This window comes from Hemicordylus capensis, chromosome 2 (assembly GCF_027244095.1).
Source record: "Hemicordylus capensis ecotype Gifberg chromosome 2, rHemCap1.1.pri, whole genome shotgun sequence".
In the NCBI taxonomy this organism is placed as follows: Eukaryota; Metazoa; Chordata; class Lepidosauria; order Squamata; family Cordylidae; genus Hemicordylus; species Hemicordylus capensis.
The window spans coordinates 144,842,559-144,866,060 of record NC_069658.1 but is presented as its reverse complement, the minus strand read 5'-3'; the positions used below and the strand labels follow the sequence as shown (position 1 = coordinate 144,866,060).

General features: G+C 41.1%; 1 protein-coding gene across 2 annotated transcripts in view; it reads left to right on the top strand.

Annotated features, from left to right (window-relative positions):
* RNF38 (ring finger protein 38) overlaps nucleotides 1-23,502 on the top strand; it is a 116,635-nt gene that overhangs the window by 39,657 nt on the left and 53,476 nt on the right. For both annotated transcript variants that reach the window (XM_053297109.1, XM_053297108.1), the window contains exon 2: nucleotides 10,200-10,270. In XM_053297109.1, the coding sequence (XP_053153084.1) occupies nucleotides 10,200-10,270 (71 nt within the window). The remainder of the gene's footprint in view (nucleotides 1-10,199; nucleotides 10,271-23,502) is intronic.

Genomic DNA, 23,502 nt, shown 5'->3' with positions numbered 1-23,502 from the left:
CTGAAGTCTTTTGGTGAAGAACTTCTGAAATTTGGCCTTAAATATCCTGCAAGAATTATGAACAAGGCACCTTCAAAACATATGTGTGCTTATCAATGATTTTGTGTCTTGGAAGCTTTAGGATGACCTCAGCCTTTAAAATGACAAATCTATGTTGAAGCAGTGATGGTGGAATGTTTCCCATAATGGAAAATTTCCTGCAAGTTTTTGTTTTCTGCTGAAAAGCTTCCATTTCTAAACATTAACTCATAATTAACTAGTAACATAATAACTAGATGTAAAATTAACTAGTAAAACAATGTATGGCTACAATATTGGTCAAAATGGGCAGTAAAGTGTAACCTTTTTTCCATGATGACTATAGAGAGTTCAAGGTATGTTTGGCTGTTGGACAAACTTCTAGGCTATTTATACTGCATGTAAAATGAGCACTGTACTCTTTTGGTTTTGTTTACTAAAATATGTCAACTGTGCAAAATCAGATCCCAGTCTATTTAAGACCTCAGAAAAATTTTCTGCCTCTAAAATGTTATGGGGAAACCCACATCACTTGTTGTGGGTTTTTGCATTTCTGTGCTTGAAGAAATAACTGAAGCAAAAATTCATCAAACAAGTGTGTCTAAAAATAAATTGGGGTTTTTGTCCAGAATCTTTACATTTAAGATGTTTTAACATAAAACATTGTGAATCTTCACACAATTGATGTACAATAGGTTAGACAAATCAAAATATTGATTTGAGGGAACTGTTTGGTGCAACTTAAGGTTTTAGACAATAAAACCAGCTTGTTTAGTTAGCATTCCTGTGAAAATCTGACAGATGCCCTAGATCAGAGGTGGACAAGCTTGGCCCTCCTGCTGATGTTGAACTACATCTCCCATCTTTCCCAACCAGAATAATTAATTAATTTATTAAATGACTGGGGAGATGGGAATTGTAGTTCAACAGTAGCAGGAGGGCCAAATTTGCCCACCCTGTTCCTAGATACTGATAGTGATGGTATCGGAGGTGAGTTCACAGGTCAAAGAAAAAAAAAATGCATGAATTGGAAACACATCTCCTGTATAAAGCATACCAGCTGTTTGGATTGCAAACTAAATGCAACAGACTTTCAACATAGGATTTTCAAGTACATCATGTAGTGGCCTTAATCAATGGAACATGTGGAGCATTAACTTTGAAGGTGAAACTACACATTCTTTAAGATCCGAAGTAAACTTGCAGGCAAAAATTGACTACAGGGAACAAGAACATCTGGTTGCTTGCCTGGTATTTTTATTCTCTGAGACCAATATGGCAATAACTATGCCAACTGCTATGTAATGAAAGTAACAACCAAAGAGTTGGCAGTTTACAATTAATTGCTCCATTTACTGGAAAACTCCTCTTAACAGCCTTATAGGTTTTATTTTGCTTGGCTACAAGAGGTGTAGATGGACAACAGGCTGGAATTTCCTAAGTAGGATTGACAGAGAGGCAAGTGTTATAATGTGATAGGGAGAAACAGCACAAAGTGTGGCCTACTTTGAAGAATGCTGTAAATGCACAGGGGAAGTGGCATATTCTAGTTTAGAAGGTAGCATCCATTAATGTTTCAATTCTGTACGTGGCATTAGATTCAGTACTTCTTCCTTGGGGACTACAAATGTCCAGTTGCAGCCTGTATTTTACTCTAATTCCAAGTGCACTTCCAATGATGTCAGTGGGAACTGACCAGCTCTCTTCTACTGGGGTTGGTATCTTGTTGTGTAGTGTTTTATTGCAGAAACCATGTCTTGATAGGCTTTGAAAGCCAAATGTTCTGTTATGGCTGTAGTAAGATTAATCACTGTCACAAAGGGTTGATGCTGTGGCTCTGCATTCTTGTCCTAGGCAAGAATATTGGTGAACTGGTGCTTAAGAGTTGTGTGACTTCTTAAAAGCATTGATCAAAAGTCTCGCTCCTTGACAGAAGTTTTTTTAAAATACACAAGAAATGAATGAAGAGTATATATGAACCCTATGTCCCCGCCCCCAATCTAAAATATTGAAATTGATTTTATTCTGAGATTTGAGATCTCATTTTTTAAATATGAAATGTAAGGAAATGTGTTTAAAAGTTTAAAAGTTCCCATTTTAGCATGGCTTTCCCAACAATTCTTTAAACCAGGGCTGCACAACTTTGGCCCTCCAGCTGTTTGGAATACGACTCCAATCATATATAGCCACAGTGGACAGTAGTCAGGAATTTCCAAAGAAATTCATGTCAGTATTTTGGAAGAAGGTGTTTTTGCAGTTGGAGGAATACCCAGCCCAGTTCTTCATCTGTATCAACACACAACCACATTATCTCCCTGCTGCACAAATGCTCACCCATTCCTCTACTTTTGCACTCTCCCAGAATCCTTTGGGCATTGGTACCAGTGTTCTCTCTAATTTTTTTCATCTGTGTACAGAATGAGATTTGTTCTGGTTGGCAATATCAAGGCAGTGTGTGCACACAAGCATTCAGGGTGGGGCCTTCTCGATTCAACGAGCGAGGTCTAAAATTAACTGAGCAGACATTAAAAATGTGTGAGCATGCACACACCTTAGAGGGAATACTGATTGGTACTGCTTTGCCTTATTTCTCATTTCTATTCATACACTTGGCCCAAAGTCCTCCGTGAAAATGAGTTTTGCTTATGCAGCAATTCTACCTTCCCACCACACTTTGGGAAGATTGTAGCTTGTTTCCTGAATTGCGTTGGCTTGCTCTTGTGGAATCAGAAAGCCTCCGAGCTAATATTATGACCTGCTAGAATGGAGGCCTGTTGTCTTGATAAATAACAAAAATTGCAGTTTCCTGTTTTGCTGTGCATATCACAGTGACAGATTTTGTCTGGACCACTTAGTCAGAATACTACTTTATTAGAAGAAGCTCCTCTCTAGGCTTTATAACAGTGTTTGAGGTAAGGGGAAGATTAATCGAATCACAGGAAATAGTTCTGGCAACTTCTTATTTTGCTAGTATTATGAGTGGCAGTTGTTTAAAGTTTGAAATGTCATGTGGAAAAAATAATTGTCAAAGGACAGATGAGCAGAAAAAGTTGATAAACCAGGAGTGCATTTTTTTTAAACACAGAAGCTGTTAATAGAAGACATTGATGTGACTTTCATATGGGTTATATAATGGCGTATGACTGGTTTAGTTGTGTACAACAGCAACAATACAAATATGTTTTTTCACCTTATATAGAGAGAGGTAGAGTAATTTGTTTAAAAGTTGGGGCATTAAAATAAAATTTTCATACATCCAAGGGAATTTAGCTTTCTCAAACAGGAATTGCTCGTGCTGTATAGTAAGCTGTTCTTGAAAACAGAAGTAAGTTTCCAACGGAGTTTGTGATATGAAATGGGGGTTGGTCTGTTCAAAGCAAAGTGAAGACTCTTAACAGTGGTGTGCAAGCACTTGGACATATTGAAAGTAGTTCTTTGGGTCCTAGCTCTAGACTTCTCCCCCCTCAAACACACCCTGTAACAGATTTCAGCCTTTGTCTCAGAGTAGCTCACATGAGGGGGGAAATCCTGAATCATTCCTGGTGAGCTTCCTGGCTGGGTTTCTTGTAAAACTAATCTATATTTCCGGTAGAATTAAAATGCTGCCACCACCACCCCTCTTACTGACATAGCTTGAACCTCCCTGGGTTTGGGGTGGAATCCCAGGGAAAACTCTTTATTTTGCTGTTGGATAAGTACAAAAACCTATGTAGGCTGACACAGAATGAGAAAACTGATAGCTGCTGAGCACTTGAGGATGCTTTTGCACCAGATAAATCCTTTTTCTTGAGTTAAAAAACAACTCTGAGAGGCTTGTAAAAAGAAAAGAACAAAAAAAGCTTTATTCAATTACTACAGACTGCTTCTGTCTGAAGCTTTTAGGTTTTAAATACACTCAAATATTTAGTAGGTTAAAAAATAGGTTGTCTTAGTCTGCAGTTTCAGGTTGCCTTCAGGCACACTTAAAAGTTTAGAGTCTGTTGCAATGCCTTAGTTACATTGAGCATAGGCTAGTGTATCTTATTTTAATTACATTGCAGGTAAATAATAATAGAACAGTATCAGGAATATGCAAAGCGCACACACAAAGAAAAATAAGTTTCTAATGCAAAATCTGACTAACAAACTATGCTGAATCCCCTTTTCCTTGAAAACTCACCCAACATCTGATGAGAATCAAGCTTCCTGGAATCCTGTCTCTCAAGGATCTGCAGTTATTATATGAGAGAAACCTCTATGCTGGCTTTGACCATGAGGGAGCAAAAACCCCATGCCCTTCACTAAATCTATCTGCACCCACTTCTTCAGCACAGACCATCCTTCTTCTTCCCAGAATTCCTGACAACTGCTCTCTAGGTCCCACCCACCTGGCGTGGGTGGGACCTAGATTGGCTGCCCTGGAGTTCACCAGCCTATTAGTCGAGACAAGGGTTCACTCCCTGTTAACTCTTTAGAGGGAGGGGAGGCTGGATCACTACACGCACTCACATTTAAAGCTGCACCTTTTACATCTTGCTTATGCTGTTCTTAAAGAGGCAGTTCTGAAAAGCTTATATGTTGATCCTTACTGGATAATACTTGTTTTGCAGCTGTATGTAACACAGCCTTGACTGCCCCTTTTCCCTATCTTTCCCCACAATAACTGCTTTGATCTCTGCAAGTGTGTTAGACCCTGTGTTTAAGAAAACTGGTCTGGAGCTTTATAAGGGGGAAAGCAGCTTGGCCGAGCCAATTTGGACTGGAAAAATGGCCAACAGGAAAATAATTGCTCCCCTTCCCCCCTACTATTGCTTCATTCCTGATTGACCCCTCCCAAAGCCACATGGGGGTTGAATAAGAGGAAGACATAATACACATCTGAATATAGTGTCTAATCCTTAACCAGAGATCATGTTGGGAGTTGGAAGCTTCAGATATAACAGAAAATGATGGAAGCATGCAGTTTTCTTTAATGCTGAAAACCCTTTTCTGCTGTACTAGAAAAAAGGGATGACTGTTTTCTCCTATGGACTTCTTCTATAGTACATTAAAATTTTGCAACAGATTATATAATTATTTCAAAGGCAGTGTTCCCTCAAACAGGGATTCCCAGATATTGTTGACTACAACTCCCAGAATCCCCACACAAAAGCCATTGCAGTTGGGGATTCTGGGAGTTGTAGTCAATATCTGGTAATCCCTGTTAGCGAGAACACTGTTCAAAGGATCTCCTTACCATGACTAGATAGATAGATATTCCTGAAATACATATGGGAAAAGGGTATTTCCTAATACTGAGATGGCCCAACTGGTGGCCTGCTATCCAAACTTGGCTGTTAAAATGACTTCATCTAGTTCCTGGTGGCCTACCAAATTTTAATCAGGGTGTGATAAAATTGTGAGAGTCTCTACTTGAATCTTTAATCTGGACATTCTCAAATGTATGTGTCCCCTACTCTGCTTATTCCAAATCTGGTGTTGGCAGCCCTATTACAATGGGAGTTAAGTGGCAGCGTGCTTCCACATACAATTCTGTAAGCACTTCATGCTTTGTGAGCAGAAAATCAGGTAAGAGTAGGCTCTCGAATTCTCTGTGAATTTTAGCTGACAGTTCTGTACAATCATGTTTGTTGCTATGATAACAAATATAGTTGTCACTGTTGTTGCTGATATAAGTTGGAATGGATGGTGAAAGAAAACTTGACGTTTGAAGCCAAGTGGATTGGTACAGAAATGGCAATATCTTGTGGCACTTTAATGACAGATTTATTGTGGCATAGGTCTTTGTGTACCAGAGCTCACTTCATCAGCTACAGGAACTGGTGGAACTTTCTATATGGTGGGTAGGTTCACAATCAGCACCAAGTTCGGAAGCTGAGAACAGAATTGCAAATGAAAAGCACACTAAAATTGTGATAAGTTTTTCATTTCCAGCAAACACTCAGAGCAATATCTAACTTGTTTTGTTTAGCTGGAAAGGTTGGAAGTGTTTCCATAAAACATTGTGTATTAATTTTTAACCTACTTTCCAGTAGGCTTATGAGATTAACTGGCATTCTGTGTCTTTATGTGTGTCCCCATCAACTTCTCAATGCCTGGACCAGTATGAACCAAATGGGGTACAGTTGCAGGGACACCTCAAATGCATAGTTTGTGATGTCATCCACCCCAATTATTGAATTCAAGAACATTTGAGGTGCAAGTGGGCTAACTTGTAAACTGCCTAACTGGTTTGAACCAAATTTAGTCCGCTTGTAGGGATAGTGAAAGAAACGTAGGCAGATTAGTTCTTACTAGAACAACTTGTTAACTTTGTGTAAGTATTCCAATAAAATACTTTCCACGTGAGCTTTGAATTTGTTTGTATATAACATTTAAATTGCATTAAATGTGCTATATTGATTTTTTTTCAAAGAAAATATTGCCTTTCAAATACTTGTGGCTATTAAGGAAATTTTTGAGGTAACTATCCCTGAAGTTGTGCAAACTTCAGGGACATATTTTGGTGACACACTGTGGGCTTGAGAAGGAAGATTGGCTAGTCGCCCCTTTCCACATTCAAGTGACAGCACAACAGTAATCTGGAACTTGCAGTGCTGCATTTATGCAATGCCAGTCTGTATGTTAGCCAACAGAATTCTAGGAATGGAAACATTTCCACTTAAACAATAAAAGTTTGGGAAATTTTTCCACGCCACATCTCTGATAGCAAGAAGAATGACATCATGAGCTTCAATACACTTAACCTGTTTGTAAAGGTGCTTCTAAACAGTGCAGAGAATGGAACCTGCAAATGAGTGTTTATGGGGATTCAGTACAAAATTTTCTATTCCCCCCCCCACACACACACACACTCCAGTCAGTGCTCACCTTTTGCTGATCTGGTATGAACCTGTAAAACTCTCTATGAGGAACTGCCCCAGGAGGCAAAGACCATTGTAGTGCTGTATGTGTAAAATCCACTTGTTTGAAAATCCAACTGTGTGTCATTCTGTCTGCACATGGAAAGGCTGCAAGTCAAGAAGAAGGTATTGGGGTCTCTCTTACTGGAGTCTGAGTGAAACTAAGTATAAGTTGCTTTGTGTACATATGTGCTGAATGCTTGCCTGTCTACCTGAAAAAATCTTCTTTAAGAAACCTGCAGAATTAGATACATTAAAATACTGTAGTATTGTCATTCTAAGGGTAGTTTTTAAAAAGTGAATAATAGTTTAAAATAATATTGTTAAACATCATTTCTCATCTCCAAAGCATGGTTTCAAGGAAATCCTGGTTAGCTCTACAATAATTAACCCCAGTGCAGGTGCCATGATTAACTATGTTTGTGCTGTTGTGGGCTTAGTGTGATTTGGAGATAGCTATCCCTAGAGACTGAACCAGATTCCCATTCCCACCCTTTAGAAACAGCTGTGAAAGACACAAGTGTAGGAGACCATGTGATAAGCATAAAATGCATATGAATTAGGTTGTCTATAATTTAGATGTGTCCTGTCGAGTGGCTTTGTCTAAATGGGAGTAATTGAGTGAGTTGGGGGTGGGGGGGAAGCAAGAAGAAATAATATTGCAAGACTGTGCCAGAGAAAACAGCTTCAACAATATCAGTAGAAGACTGCTCTCTAAGGTGCAAGGAGCTTGCTTTGGTTGTAAGGGTAGACAGTTTCCTGAAGCCTTCATGTAAAAAAAAAAGAAAGAAATCAAAGCCTCACCTTTGTGTTAATTTATATAAAATGTGGAACTGATCTGAAAAGAGAGAGTGGCCAAGATCCAAAGAACCTGGAAACTAGGCTTCCTATGTTCAAAGGAGCGTGGGGCTTCATTTTCTCAAACTGCAGCCACACCCCAACACACACCCCATCACACACAAAGTGAACTGAGGGCAACTTGTGGCCTGGCATAGAAACGGACTTTTCATAGAAGATGAAGGCAAAAATCCTACTGGATGTGTGCAAATGCCTGGGCTCACTTGAAGTAGTTGATTGTATGCCAGCCAGTGTATTTTGTGCAGCCATGACAAGAACTGTGTCCCAGTAGCTGTGGTAAAGCCAGCTATTTAGCCTGTGGAGTGTCTTGGGCCTCAAATAATGTGTATTGGCTAGAGTCCATGAGTGAACAGCATCCAGAGGCCAAGTACTGTGTAGGGCTCAGCATGTTTTTTCTGAATGCAGAATAGTGGCTTCATAACAGAACACTGTGTTTTCCATACTTCATGCTGATCAGGGAGGGAAGTGGGGGTGGAAGAACTGTAAGACTGGGAAGAAAAGTGTGTGCAGCTCCAAACCAAGAGAATTCCTGTGGCACAGTGGGACTAGTAGTAATCGCTGAGGAACCTTCTACAAACTGTAGTTTCAGCTTCATCGTCCACAGTGACATTTTAAGGGTATGGGTGGAGAAGTGGATGAAGGAACTCACTTTGAGCCCCGTGTTGCTTTTTCTCTCTTATAGCTTTGGCTCTAAGCTATTTGGTTTTCAAACTAAAAGCAGCTGAAGGAGGCAAAAATGCAGAGCGAGAGGGACAATATTTTATCTGCCTTTTGGATGTTCAGTGTGCTGGCCATGCACACTTCTAGTTGCACAGAATTCTTGTTCAGGTATAAGGGTTTTTTTTAAAAAGAAAGAGCACTTTTTAATGAATACTTCTATTTAGAGAATTTGTAACTTGAAAGTTTGTGCTTCCAGCATTTTAACAGTAGCTGGTCTAATAAGAAAGATTTAATACCTCTGTAATATAGTATAGCATTCGGGGAAACCAGCATGGATACAAACACTTTGTTACCAATCCCTCCCTTCCTTAGTTGAATGTGCTCCTATAAATATGGAAATCAAGATACTTTATTTTAGATAACAACTTGGTAAGGGGGCATTTAGAGTACTAATCCAGTAAGAAGAAGGTGTGCCATTGATTGGCTGTCTGTAAATATTAGCCAGGCCTCCTGATATGTGTACCTGCAAGTTCTCATGTTTGTGACTTGGCTTGGGGTTTGACATCCTATAACACTGTGTGGTTTTCAAAGCTGCTGTGTAGCTCAGCATGCATCTTCAAGGTGTGAACATATACATGCAGTTTCAAAACTGGGTGAGGTTTTGAAACTGCATAGGTCACGTTGCAGAGAATAGCGTGCTCAAGTATTAAGATTCTATGTTGGTACAATAACATTTTTTATTAGCATGCTATTCTGCCGTGGTTATCTTTAGTTCCACTGGATGGGATGCCTAACTCACAAGTATTGTATAATTAAAAATTGTCTACTATAGCCTCTCCGGCATATGATGCATTTTCAATATAGGCCTCAGTGCTTCCTGCCTCAGACTGATTTTATCTAAAAGTGTGGCTTGCATATTACCAGCTTAGTCATTTTGGAGGGTATCTTTTTATATCTTAAAAAAACTATAAAATAATGCTACCCCTCAATAAATGCATATACCTGTGTATGTACACACACAGCCATCAGCAGGGACTCCAATTGCATTCTGTTGCAAAGTTGATGGCTTTAGTATATCTTTTTATAGTAGGCTTTTACACCAGTTTATATAAAAATACTTTGGGAATATTTTGATTTTTATTCTCTGATAAACTTCTCTCAGTGCAACAACTTCTTGTTAGCTGAAGAACGGAGACCCTTTCCCACTTTGTTACAGAAACCCCTTTGAAAGCGACATGTTAGAAATGTGAGAATAGACCTTATCAAAAAGTTTCAAGGGAGGGGAAATGGCAGAATTGTGCTTTTTGGCTCTGTCTACACTAAACAACTACATTGAGATTGACAATGAAGAAAATTCCGGTGGTAATAGCAGCTGGAGCTCACATGAGGCGTGTTTCTCTTGTTATATTTTATCACTCTCTTCCTTGAACCTTAGCCTTACAACAACCTTGTGAGATAGGTTAGATAGATAGACAGACAGACAGACTTGCCTAAAGTCACCCAATGAGCCTTTGTAAGCTGAAAAAAATTTTAAACTTGGGTTTCCAACATCCTGTCAAAATGCTAACCACTGCATCACAGTCTCTTGACCGATACTTGTATAAATCTTGTTGGAACTGCAAATATTAAGTTCATGAAAACTGGAAAAAATGTATTAAACTGGAAAAAATGTATTAACACATAGTAAGTAAATGTCTGCTCCAGAATCCTAAAGGTGCCATTCAGACTTGGTTTTATATATATGTTGTGTTCAAATATATTGTCTCTCTACTTTCCTTGCAGGTGGTGTTGGTGCTTCCTTCCAGTGCCAGCTGATTCATCAGGACCACATTTGCACTGATGACAGTGATAAGGTAAGTGAATTCAGTGGGGATGTGTGAGCTGGCCATTTGGCTGGCTCATTCTAGGCTCAGCTGAACCAGGTCCTGTCTGGTTTGGCCATCGAGCCAGCTCAGGGGCTATATTTGTAAAGGGGAATCTGGCTAGGATCCTCCTTGACAAGTAAGAAGACTAAGAGGGGGGGATGATGAAAGGGAAATATTTTGCCTTTTTACCAATGGTGGCTGTGGTAGCATCAGAGGCTGGGCCTTCTCCAACCGCCCCTCCAGCCTCCCCCCAACCCCCCAAGAAAAGAAATTGTTATAATGTATTAGTCTATTTGTTTGGGGTTTTTTAAACGGTTACATTTCTAAGTGGAACCTGTTGGCACCCACCAGATAATAATGCATGATTGCTTCTGTACAAAGGATTTTTATTCCTCTCCCAAAGTCCAGTGCTCATACAATTTGGTTTCTTTTGACTAATAGTAAAGTATGAGTGCAATGCTGGGGATGGGGGAAGGTTGTTTCTACTGTAAATTCCTTGTATTTCAAGAATGGAACTAAATGTTTACACAAAAGATTGTGTGAACTAATTTAGTGTTTGAAGCTCCAAAGAGCTGAAGATATTTATGCCAGGGTACAGTGAAAAGCATGCATTCATTTGTATGCAGACATACTCTTCTCCTAGGTTATATGAAATGTGGTGATGCTTCAAAGCTCTCAAAGTCCTTTTTCAATAGTGGTGCCTAAACTGGTGAGGGATTACAGGCTGGGAGTTTCCTGCAATTCTGTGAGGTGGTAGCAAAAGTGTAACATGTACTATGTCCTGAATTCAACTTTGTGAGAATCTCAGCTTTCATTTTGAAATGCAAGTTTCTAACTCCTATGGGCTGTGAAGATATGCTTGAAAGTGTGTGTGTTTAATGCCTGCTGAAATCTTAGAAGCTGGAGAGAGGATTGGTTAAGTTTTCCAGTTATTGGGTATTCAGAGCCTTGTATGGCTCCTTGCCCTTCCCAGTGACTAGCAAAAACAGCCTAGATCATGCATCATCATCATCGTCATCATCGTCATCATCATCGTCATCATCATCATTATTATTATTATTATTTCTTGTTTACACAGTCAGACAGGTGTTATTGACTGGTTTGTTTTATCCAGACATTGAGTCCTTCCCAAGGACCTGGGATGCCAGAATTTTATTGTCAATGGTTATAGATATCGTCGCAGAAGATAGGCTGTTCCCAGTAAAGCTGCTTTTTGTAATTGGCTGATGGTGATTTCTGTGGCCCCTATGGTGTTGAGGTGCTCTTCAAGGTCTTTTGGAACTGCACCCAGGGCGCCAATTACCACTGGGATTATTTGGGTCTTCTTCTGCCACAGCCTTTCAATTTCAATTTGTAGATCTTTGTGTTTGGTGACTTTTTCTATTTCTTTTTCTTCTATTCTGCTATCCCCTGGTATTGCTATGTTGATTATTTTGACTTGTTTTTCTTTCTTCTCTACTACAGTGATATCTAGTGTATTGTGTGGCAGATGTTTGTCTGTTTGTAGTCGGAAGTCCCATAATATTTTTACATCTTCATTTTCTACCACTTTTTCAATTTTATGGTCCACCAATTTTTGGCTACAGGTAGCTTGTATTTTTTTGCAGATGTTCCAGTGTATCATCCCTGCTACCTTGTCATGCCTTTGTTTGTAGTCAGTCTGTGCGATCTTTTTACAACAGCTGATTAGGTGGTCCACTGTTTCATCTGCTTCTTTACAAAGGCGGCACTTGCTGTTTGTTGTGGATTTTTCGACATTTGCTCTTATTGCATTTGTTCTTAGTGCCTGTTCTTGCGCAGCCAGTATTAAACCCTCTGTTTCTTTCTTCAAGTTGCCATTCTTAAGCCATTGTCAGGTCTTGGTGATGTCTGATTTTCCACTTATACTGTGCAAATATTGACCATGCAGGGGCTTATTTTTCCATTTTTCTGCTCGGTTCTTGACTTGTTCTTTCTTGTAGGCCTGCTTTCTTTCATTGGTGTTGAATAATTTCACGTTATTGACCATTTGAAGTGCATCTTCTTCACTGTCCTTGATATATTCTTCAAGACCTCTTTTCTCCTCCTCTACTGTTTGATGGACTTGCAGCATTCCTCTTCCACCTGAGCTGCGAGGGAGGTATAGCCTATTGACATCACTGCGGGGGTGCAGAGCATGATTGATGGTCATGATTTTCCTGGTCTTATGATCCAGCGTCTCTAGCTCTGCCTGGGTCCAGTCTATTATTCCTGCAGTGTATCTGATAACAGGTATAGCCCAGGTGTTTATGGCTTGTATGGTGTTCTCGCCATTGAGTTTGGACTTGAGGATTTTTCTAACTCTCCTGATGTATTCACTTCCCATTTTTCTTTTAACTTCAGTGTGTGTGATGTTATCAGCCTGGAGAATGCCCAAGTATTTGTAATGTTCTTTCTCTTCCAGGTTCTTGATCTTGCTTCCATTGGGCAGTTCTGTTCCTTCTGTTTTTGTTATTATCCCTCTGTTCATTATTAATGCAGAACACTTGTCTTGTCAAAACTCCATTGCTATATCGCTACTGAATATACGGACAGTGTTTAGCAGTGATTCGATTTCTGACTGGGACTTTGCATACAACTTCATATGGTTGATTTGACTTGATGTTTTAGATGTTTGGTATCCGAGGCCTGTTTTGTTTAGTATTTGTGAAAGTGGGGTCATGGTGATTACAAACAACAGAGGGGATAGTGAGTCCCCTTGGAAAATGCCTCTTCTAATGCTAACCTGTCCAAGTGTCTCGCCATTGATTGTTAACTGTGTACTCCACATGCTCATTGCTTTTTTTATAAATATCTGAATATTTTTGCTGACACCAGTTGTTTCTAAACATTTTAGTATCCATGTGTGAGGCAATGAATCAAAGGCTTTCTTGTAGTCAATCCATGCAACACTTAGATTGTTTTTTCTTCTCTTGCAGTTTTCTAAAATCATTTTGTCAATCAGCAGCTGGTCTTTTGTGCCTCTGGTGTTCGGGCAATTTCCTTTCTGTTCAACTGGAAGCTGTTTGTTAGTTAAGTGTTGCATCACTTCATCTGCTATTATTCCAGTTAATAATTTGAACATGGTTGGCAGGCAGGTTATTGGTCTATAATTACTTGGAACTGCACCTTTTGCTGGGTCTTTCATGATGAGATGAGTTTTCCCAGTTGTTAGCCATTGTTCAATATCACCGCCTTGCAAAATGTGATTGAACTGTTTTGATGGTTGTTTATGAAGGCTTGTTAGGTGTTTAAGCCAAAAGCCATGCAGTTCATCGTCGCCTGGCGCAGTCCAATTTTTAATTTTCTTTGCTCTTTCACTTATTAATTCTGGTGTTGTTATTAGATCTTGCATTTGTTGGTTACATTTTTTGACCTCTTTCATCCGGCCTGCTTTTTTATTATAATCTATTGGATTGTCCCATAATTTCCCCCAGAATTGCACTGTTTCTTCTTTATTTGGTGTTTCTATGTTTCTTGCAGTTTCTCCTTCTATGCTTTGGTAGAAATGTCTCTGATTCGACTGGAATTGGAGATTCTGCCTGTGTTGTGTAATTCTGGCTTCATATCTGCTAATCTTCTTTGACACTGCTGTTATTTGCTGCTTTATTATTTCCAGGACTTCTCTAATTTTCCTTGACTCTAGGTGGTATTTTTGGATCAGATACTGTTTGGTGTTTTCATTCTTCAGCTTCTTGTCTTCCATATCTTTCAATTTACTAGCATCTGATCTAAGCCTGGAGATTTTATTTTCTAATCTAATCTTCCATTTAGGTGATGTACTACTTTCTTTTTTACAGGTCCACTGATCTTATATCCGAGCTCTTGTGTTGTTATTGTTGCTGCACTGTACATTATTTGGTTTGTTTCTTGCAAATTATTGGTTGTTATTTCTGCAAGTGCGGCATTGACATCTTTTAATGCCTGAGCAAGTTGTTTTTTGGCACCTGTTTTTAGAGCTGGAAGTCGAACCCTGGTGGTGGTTTGGTTCATGTGCTCAGTTATTTTTTGCTTTAGCTCTTGTTGCTTTTCTGTTAAACGGCATTTGGGTTTTTGAGGTGAAGGCAAAGGGGAGGTTGCCTGGTTTTGACTTTGAAACAGTTCAGCAACAGTGGCATCCTCGATTTCCTCCACCTCCTCCACCTGCGCCTGAGCAACTTCTTCAATTGGTGGTAATTCTTCTTCCATATCTTGAGCCTGTGTTGCTCTTTGCAGTTCTTCCAGCTCAACTCCTGTGAATATTTTATTTCTTATTATGAATCTTCTCTGGTCTGCTAGCCTTTGTTCTGTGATTTCTGTATCTGGATGCTTCTCTTTCCAAATTTGGTACATTCTTTTTAAATAACCTCTTCTAGTTGGACTAGACTTGTAATAGCAGATCATTATTTCCTTGTTGGCATTTTTTGTATATTTTTTTCCGGTTAAGCGCCGTTTCTTCCAGTAACCTAGCAGTCTCCAGCCCTGGTTGCTCAGCTGAAGATCCTGAGTCCTGTTGCCCACTTGCCACCAGATGTCCAGGGGCTATAGCACCTGGCGCGGTCCTTGCTGACCCGGGCAACGACTGATCCAGTATAGATTTATTAAAGTTACGTCTCACCATATTGTTGATGGGAGAGGCACTCTTTGTCTGACTCCTCTGGTGAGACCTGTCCAGTATGGTTGGACCTCTGGCATAGCTCTCACCTTCCTCAGAGCACACAAGCCCCACAACCACGCCAAGGTAGTGCCTCACTGGTGGTATTATTATTATTATTATTATTATTATTATTATTATTATATTTATATCCATGCAAAATGGAATAGAATGCTAGAATTATTCAAATAGGGGAGAAATTTAAATTTGTATAATAAAATTGCACAACTTGGATTTGCCAGTGCGCAGAGCCAATCTTCTTCCCATTGCATTTTACTAGGCACTTGGCTAGAAGTCACACCTCCCCACCCTTTCCTTTTAGCCTGCTTCATAACACAGAACATATGAATGGTTGCTTGCAATGCAACCTCTTGGGCAAAACTTCATGTGATAAGCTGGATTTTTAATGTGCCAGCAAAGCACCCCAGATATCATTAAAATATACACTATGGGGGAGTGTTTAGCACAAACTACTTGCCGTGTGGTGTTACTTTCACATATTGTAAGTTGCCATCCACACATGGGTTGGCTGTATGTACAGGAGATCCTATTTTTCACGGGTTCTCCTTTCACAGTTTCAGCTATTAATGGTTGAACTATATATACCTAGTTTCTATTATCGCGGGGTCGTGAATGCCAAAACCGCAGTAATAGAAACCTTGTGCCTAAGTGAATGATGGGGTTAGGTTCTTCAGTACTAGCCTCTCAAGGTTTCAGTGATAGAGGTTTTTGGCATTTGCAGTGGTAGCTGAGAATGTAACCCCTGTGAAAAATGAGAGTCTCCTGTTTTGTTGTAGGCTTTTCTCTCCTAATGTATCCTACTTACAGTAGTTTCTAGAACAAATTCCATGGCTTCCTGATTCTCACAGGAAAAAAGAGGGAAACTTTCATAGACTAGTTAATTGATTTGCCCAGGAGAAAATGTCAGACTTTTTTGCTGCTTGTCATGGCTGGGAAAAGGAAGGGTTGTGTACATAGATTCTATCCCCACCCCCACCGCAAAGGGCCCAAGACAAGACGCTTCTCAGCCTCACCCAACTCCCTCTGCTTTTTAAAAGAAAGGTACTTGCTTTCCGTCCTCCTCTATTTACCTGTTCAACTGATTGAGAGGCTTCTCGCTCAGGTGTTTTAAAAAGGTTCTTAGCCACTCATCTATTCTAGGCATGGGAAGAACATTCTTGCTGCTGATCAACAGACTTTAGAGGAAGCACTAGTTACCTTTGTTCTTTTCTGGATCTTCTGAAGGAAGGATAAAGTGTCTGTGTGTTCAGGTTGCGGGGTGGTGGTGGTAGTCCAGAAATTATTATAATAAAAATAGTCTGTGTGGTTGAAGGATCTGAGCCAGAGTTTTTCTAGCCAGTTGTAAATGAGGGGAAATGATTAAATGGCTCTTAATTGCAAGGATAAAATATGACTTTAGAGTACTCCAGGTGTGTGAGTGTGAGAAATGGCTTCTTGAGCACTTTGGTGCTTTTAAGTCTCCAGCTGCTTGAACTTGATTTTCAAATATGCATTATTGCACCTCTTTATTTTAGGAGTAGAGAAAATAGCATTGGTCCTTCATTGGTTGGTGAAGGTGATCTTGTGTTTTCCTTGGAAGAGGGTGTTGCATATAGCTCTACTTGCTCTTATGTAGCATCTGTCAAAAAATGTCACTGTTTGTCCAAGGTATAGAATGAGAAATGAATAGGGAATTTGTTCCTTCATTAGTGTGCAATGCAACTATTGTGCAAAATATTCACTCCTGTGAAGAGGATGAAAAGGATCATGGAAACATTTCTTCTTGTCTCTCTTCACTATTGCCATGCTCTGTAGTGTTAGTGATAGCTTGGTCTTCCAGTTCTGTTCTGTAGTATTTGTATTAAGCTTTGATTATCAGGCCTCTCTCTCGACTCTTTTTCATTTCCAAAATCATTCTGACAGATGATACTCTCTGATATTTTGATATAAACACTGCACATGCTCTGGTTAATTTTTTTTAATTTTTTTTTTATTCTGTGTGTTCTCAAAGGGCTTATTTTTCTGTTGATGAGATGTTACAACCATTTACAGCATGGAATTTACTGAAAGACCATTAATAATCTTGATTCTTGATACAAAATGCCTGCTTTAATTATGGGATTACGTAGGGCCTGGCTTCTCTCAAGGAGTTATGAACTCTGACACCTTTTAAAGCTGCATCTCTAAAGCTGGCAGTATTTTAACTTGGAAAACAGCAATGCACAGTATTTCAGTCAAGATCTTGGAAGTCTTATTCTTCTATGAATATCTAGATTAGTGTGGGGTCTTTTTGTAATATTCATAAGGAGCAGATCAGTGACTGAAAGTGCTATTGAGTTCATTGCCTTCAGTTCCAATTTTTGGAAGAGAGGCTGTAAATAGCTCAAATAAATAAATCAGCACTGCCCAAGGATTAAAACAAATGCATTTGATTCACTTTGTGACATTGAACTTAGTGAAGTGCACAATTAGTGTGATTTAAGAAATCGTACAAACAGGCCTCTAGTAATCGTGCAGGAATTCTGCCTACCCCCCTTACATTCTTGTTGTGATTTGGTATCATTCCTAATATTGTAGAATGTGATGATGAAGAGGGGGGGATTTTGTGTACCTTCTGCTCCCATACATAGGGAAGAATACCTGAGTGCCTGAAAAGGTGAGATGGAAGGCTTGGGAAAATTAGCTCCTCTCTCTTAACTGTAGCTTCCGGCGCTGTACAGTATATCTCCACTTGACTTAAGTATTCTGACATTTCAGTACAGTGTATAACTGAACTGTTATTGCCCCATAAAATAACTTGGGCCCTGTAAATGAAAAGACTTTTGTGTGTGTCTTTTAAAAAATTTAAATGAATTATCTGTGTCAAAGAGCCAGGTTTGATTGCCTTCTGCTTTCTGGAAGGTAAAGAAATCACAAAAATACTCCATACTAATGTTCCCTTGAGGTGAGAAGAAATGGGAAATGTTTTAATAAGGCTAACAAAACTGTGTGTGTGTGTGTGTGCACGCGTTTATTTTACTTTAGGCAGTGGTACATTCTGAACATGAAGTGTGAAGTTTTTCCCGTGTAAAAAAAGGAATATATGTAGTTGCTGATCTGATTATTCTGCAATAATGCAGATATGTTGACTGCAGATAAGGGCAAAATCCACACTTCCCCAACCCAGTGGTTCCCAGTCTATGTTCTTGGTAACCTTGGGGCTTCTTAGATGCTCGTTAAAAATTCCTCAATGAGATGATCAGAAACAGATGACAAGCTTTCCAGACAAGACAGTTTGCCCTTCATCAATCTTTCCCAGCACTCCGCAACATTAGGCGAGTGGGGTCTGTTCATAGGAGGGTGGTGCTGAGGCCTGAAAGGCCTGGTTAGTGCATCATGTCAACTGCATGTGCAACCTAGGGGCCAAACTACATATTACATTAAATGTGTAGTCTGGCCTTGCTTGTTTGTATTATTTATTTATTATTATTTTCTTATTTATTTATTATTTAAAATATTTTTATACCGCCCAAAACTCACGTCTCTGGGTGGTTTACAACAAAGTATAAACAGAAAAGTAGAACACTAGTTAAAACAAAAAACAAAAAATTCAAAACATTACAATTTTAAAAATTTTAAATATTTTTAAAGCATTAAAACCATTAAAACAATATTTAATTAAAAGCCTGGGTGAACAGATGCATCCTTAAAGACTTTTTAAAAGCTGTCAGAGATGGGGAGGCTCTTATTTCACTAGGGAGTGCATTCCAAAGCCTCGAGGCGGCAGCAGAGAAAGCCCGTCCCCGAGTAGCCACCAGTCGAGCTGGTGGCAACTGCAGACAGGCCTCTCCTGATGATCTCAATGGGTGGTAGGGTTCATGACAAAGAAGATGTTCTCTTAAGTACCCAGGGCCCAAGCCATTTAGGGCTTTAAAGGTTATAACCAATACATTGTATTTTGCACAGAAACATATCGGTAGCCAGTGTAGCTCCTTCAATATGGGAGGAATATGGTCTCTCCAAGATGACCCAGAGACCAACCTGGCTGCTGCATTCTGGACCAACCGTAGTTTCCGGACTACATACAAAGGCAGCCCCACATAGAGTGCATTGCAGTAATCCAGTCTGGAGGTTACCAGCAGATATACCACTGTTTTGAGGTCATTCATCTCAAGAAACGGACGCAGCTGGTGTATCAGCCATAGCTTTGTATCATTCAAAAATTACATGGTAGCTCTGCCCCATCATCAGGATCGGGACTGTGGTGTGTAGGGGTGGCCATTTAACTCTTTTAGGCCACAGTCCCATCAAACAATGCAGCCCCAAAGTTAATTTTTAGCAGCAAGAGGGAGGCTTCCATTTGCACAAATGGATCGCCTTCAGAAGCCATCTTACTTATTTATGTATGTATTATGTCTCTATGTATACCACTTTGGAAGCTTTTGTTGAAAAGCGGTATATAAATATTTGTTGTCATGGTTGTAGAAGCGTGATTTTCATCAGGACCATAGCACTGTGAAAAACACCTGAACGCTGCCACCCTGATTAACTCACCGTAGCTGCTATTTAACGTTTTAAAAATGCAAATGTGCACGTAGGGCCAAACTACACATCTAATATAAAATGTAGTTCAGTCATAGAATGTGCCCCAGAAACTTCTCAGTAATACACAAGGGTTTTGTGGCAGATACTTAAAAGATTCCTTACCAGACAAGTCAGTATAGAAAGTGAAGTAAATTCCTTTTGCTTTCTCCACCTAAGGTATATAATCACACTCTGTGTATTGTTATGTGCTCCTCACTTTGCCGAGCAGTGAGACGTTCCAGAGAAAACACTACCAGGGTTTGGCTTCCTTTGGAAAAGAGATCACTGGAGGCTTATGGCATCTTTGTAATATTTTGTTTGCTCACAAATACACAAGTGGAGCATGGGGAGGTAAACAACTGCATATGCGCTCCTACAATATAGCAGGTCTGCCACCTCACATCAAATACCCAAGCAGAGTCCCTGCATCTCAAGGTGCCTTCATGTCTCTCTGTGTTTCTCTGTTCTCAAACTGCTGTTCCTCTTTACACTCACACCTTACACCAGCCCTTTCCTTAGCTTGGGGTGGAGGAGGAAGAGGGTTGCCGCCGCCAAACATTGGTAATACTCTAGTGATTTCCAAATATCTCCCAACCATCATTAAGGAAAGATCACCCAGGAAATCCTGGTCTATTAAAACCAGTAATCTCCTCTACAAAAGAATATTTGGCCTTCAGCTGTAAAAATATTTTTACACGTCCCTTATCTGCTTCTTGCTACATTCTTTGGAGTGGATTATTATTTTGGTTCTGTCAGATGCCTTGCTGATCTTGCTTTGTTCCCTAGTTATTAATAGTAAACTTGAAAATATGTGTTTAAAAAAGAAACTTATTTCTTTAGGCAGTGTTTTGTGATTGGTTATATAATTTTCTCAGGACCATTCTGGGAGAACATATTGCTTATCTTTCCCTTGGGATGTAAATACTCAGCAGATATGGAGATGGGGGGGTGGGCGGGGGGAAGTGACAATATTTATTATTAGCTTCTCTTTGTTGCCATCTGAATACCTTATCACTCTCGCATTTCATAGGTAGCAAGCTAAGATGCCCTTTTCAAATTGTTTATGACCAGGACCTTTCCAAATTAAGGCCCCTTTTCTGTGGGTATTGTGTTGCTCTTTCTCTTTCATCAGACTTCACTAATATTTACCTTACTAAGCAACATCCCTATCCTCATGAAATCATAGACTTGGAAAGGACCTTGGAGGTCTAGTCTAACCCTCTGCTCAATGCAGGAGGAGACTGCTACAGCATTCCATACAGATGGCTGCCCAGCCTGTCGGAAAACCTCTAGAGAAAGGGAACCCACCACTGCATGATGCTGATTTATCAGTGTCCTCCTTTAAAATGCAGTGCCCCAAACTGGACAATATTCTAAGTGAAACCTGAGCAGCAGTCTAGAGTAGAGCTATTACTTCTCATCATCTGGATGCTATTAACGCAGCCCAAGATTGGGGGTTCTGTTAAGCAGCCCAAGATTGCATTGGCTTTTTAAAAAAAACCTGCTGCATCATGTTCCTGGCTCATATCCTATATAATAAAATGGTTGGGTACCTGCATCCGTGTCTTTTTCGGGTGTTCTGTGCATGCGTGGTATGCGCATGCGCAGAACATGGCGAGAGAGACACGGAGCAGGCGCCGGGCGCCATGTTGGGTGGGTGGAGGAGAAGCGAAGCTGCGGGCCAAGGAGAAGCGGCGGCCGCCGATGACGGGCGGGGGGAGGAGCAGCGGCAGGCCGAGGAGAAGTGGCCGCCGCTGGGCAGGCGGGCCGAGTACAAGCAGCCGCCGCCGGACGGCCAGGAGAAGCTAGGAGGCGGCGGGGGAAGCCGGGCGAGGCGGCAGCGGCCCCGGCTGGAGGAGGCGGTGGGCCCGGGCGGAAGGAGGCGGCGGGGGAGGGCGGAGAAGGCAGTGGGCCCGGGGGAAGCCGGCCCGGGGGAAGCCGGAGGAGGTGGCGGGCTGGCGCCCAACATTGGGCTCCGCGGCGGCAGGGAGACCGGGCCTGATGGCGGCGGCGGGCGCACTTGGCCCCGCCGAAAACGGGGGGGGGGGAGAAAGTTAGCTGGCCCCAAAGGTCTACTAGCGCCCGTTAATTTAACGGGCTGAAAGTTACTAGTGGTCCAATAAAACATCAAGATCCTTTTCAGATATGTTGTTGTCCATTCTATACCCATTCCATACTTGCACATTTGATGTTTCTTACCTAACAGCATGAGGCAGAGATAAACTTGGTGTATGTGGCAGATCTTTTTTATATTGAACACAGCACAGTGAAAATAGGAAAAGATTAGAGTATGACACTCTTTACATGAATGTTGTAGACACCAGCCAATAGGTGTTTGAGGTTCAAATGCCACTGTAGAACTGTGTTTTGGGGTGGATTTGTTTGTTTTTGGTCCCAGCATTTTTACTTTTTGGACACAAGTCAGGGTTTCTCTCAACATGGACTAGTAGTTTGAGTGCTGGTAAACAGCAGTCTCCCCCCCCACCCACCCACCCACCCCCGTCCCCATTGGAAGTGTCTGCTGGGATGACGTTGTTTGGCTTGTTCAATGAAGGCTGTTCAAACACACGCTTGCCTGATAAACTTCAGCATCTGGAAGATGCCTAACATAAGTGTTTCTGAAAGAATTAACTGCTTTTTAAAAATCACAAGAAAAAACATACATTAGACTGGTGTTCAATTGAGAAGAAATCTGCCCTGAGTTTTTCATGCCACTGTCACAATTAAACAGTGTCTGGTCTTGATCAGCTTCTGGTCTTTCCCAGTATATGTTATCCATTACAACTTCTTTCCACCTGAACTAATATAGCAGCTTGTGGTTCCCATGGTGACTGGCAGTGGTATTAGATAACGCCATGCTCTGTAGCAGCTGCCAGCAAAAGCCAGGCTGCTACCCTGGTATTTTTGACTTGCACTCTGCTCCTAGCACTGGCTGCTATGATTAGGTGTGCTTTACATTGCATGTTTCAACAATGGCACTAAATGCTCCCTTTTTTCAGATATAAAACATAGTTTTGGGCTACATGTGTACCTAGCTGCAGCTTTCTGTCTCTTTGTGGAAGTATAGTCACAATTTTGAACCCGAGTTCAAATCCCCATTCAGCCATGATACTAGCTGGGTGACTCTGGGCCAGTCACTTCTCTCTCAGCCTAACCTACTTCACAGGGTTGTTGTGAGGAGAAACCTAAGTATGTAGTACACTGCTCTGGGCTCCTTGGAGGAAGAGCGGGATATAAAATGTTAAAAATAAATAATTTTTTTTTTGATACCCTGGTGAGTTGAGTGAATCTCAATCTCTCCCCCTCACCTCAGTATTTTCCTAATGTATATGATTATTATAAACCTGTTTGTCCCCAATTCAAGATGCAAACTGAATGAATTAGGTTCTGTTTGGAATAAGTTCAGCTATATAGTGAGCAGATCTAAGTGCTCATTCTTTTGACCTATGCTAACTACATACAATTACATTCTATAATGGTTGAGGTAGAGAAACTACCTTGGCTGGTGTTAACTCTGTGTTTGTGTGTGTGTGTGAGAGGGGGGGGAGGCATGTTCTCAGGATCTGGTCCATGAACTGAGTAACTTCTAGATTTTTAGCTCTAATACAGTCTCTGTACACATCCTCTATAATAAAAGGCTTGGGTGTCCGCCCGTATCTCTGCACCCGTGTCTTTCTTGGCCATTCTGGGCATGCGCGGAGCACATGCCCAGAACGTCCAAGAAAGATACGGCCGCAGGCACCAGGTGGCCATGTTGGGTCCCGGTTTGGACCTCCAAGCGTTGGAAGTGGCGGCGAAGCAGCAGCAGGAGGCAGCGGCGACTGGGGCCGATGCCGGCCGCGGCGGGGCGACAGGGCCTGATGGCGGTGGCGGCGGCCGCAACGGGACAACGGGGAAGCGATGGCGGCGGCGAATGGGGCCCATGGCCGCGGCGGGGCAACGGTTGGTGGTTGCGGAGCCGGCCCGGCAGCAGATGGGCAGCCCGCAGTGGGCCCCAATGCCAGGGGCAGAAGGTGGGAATGGGGGG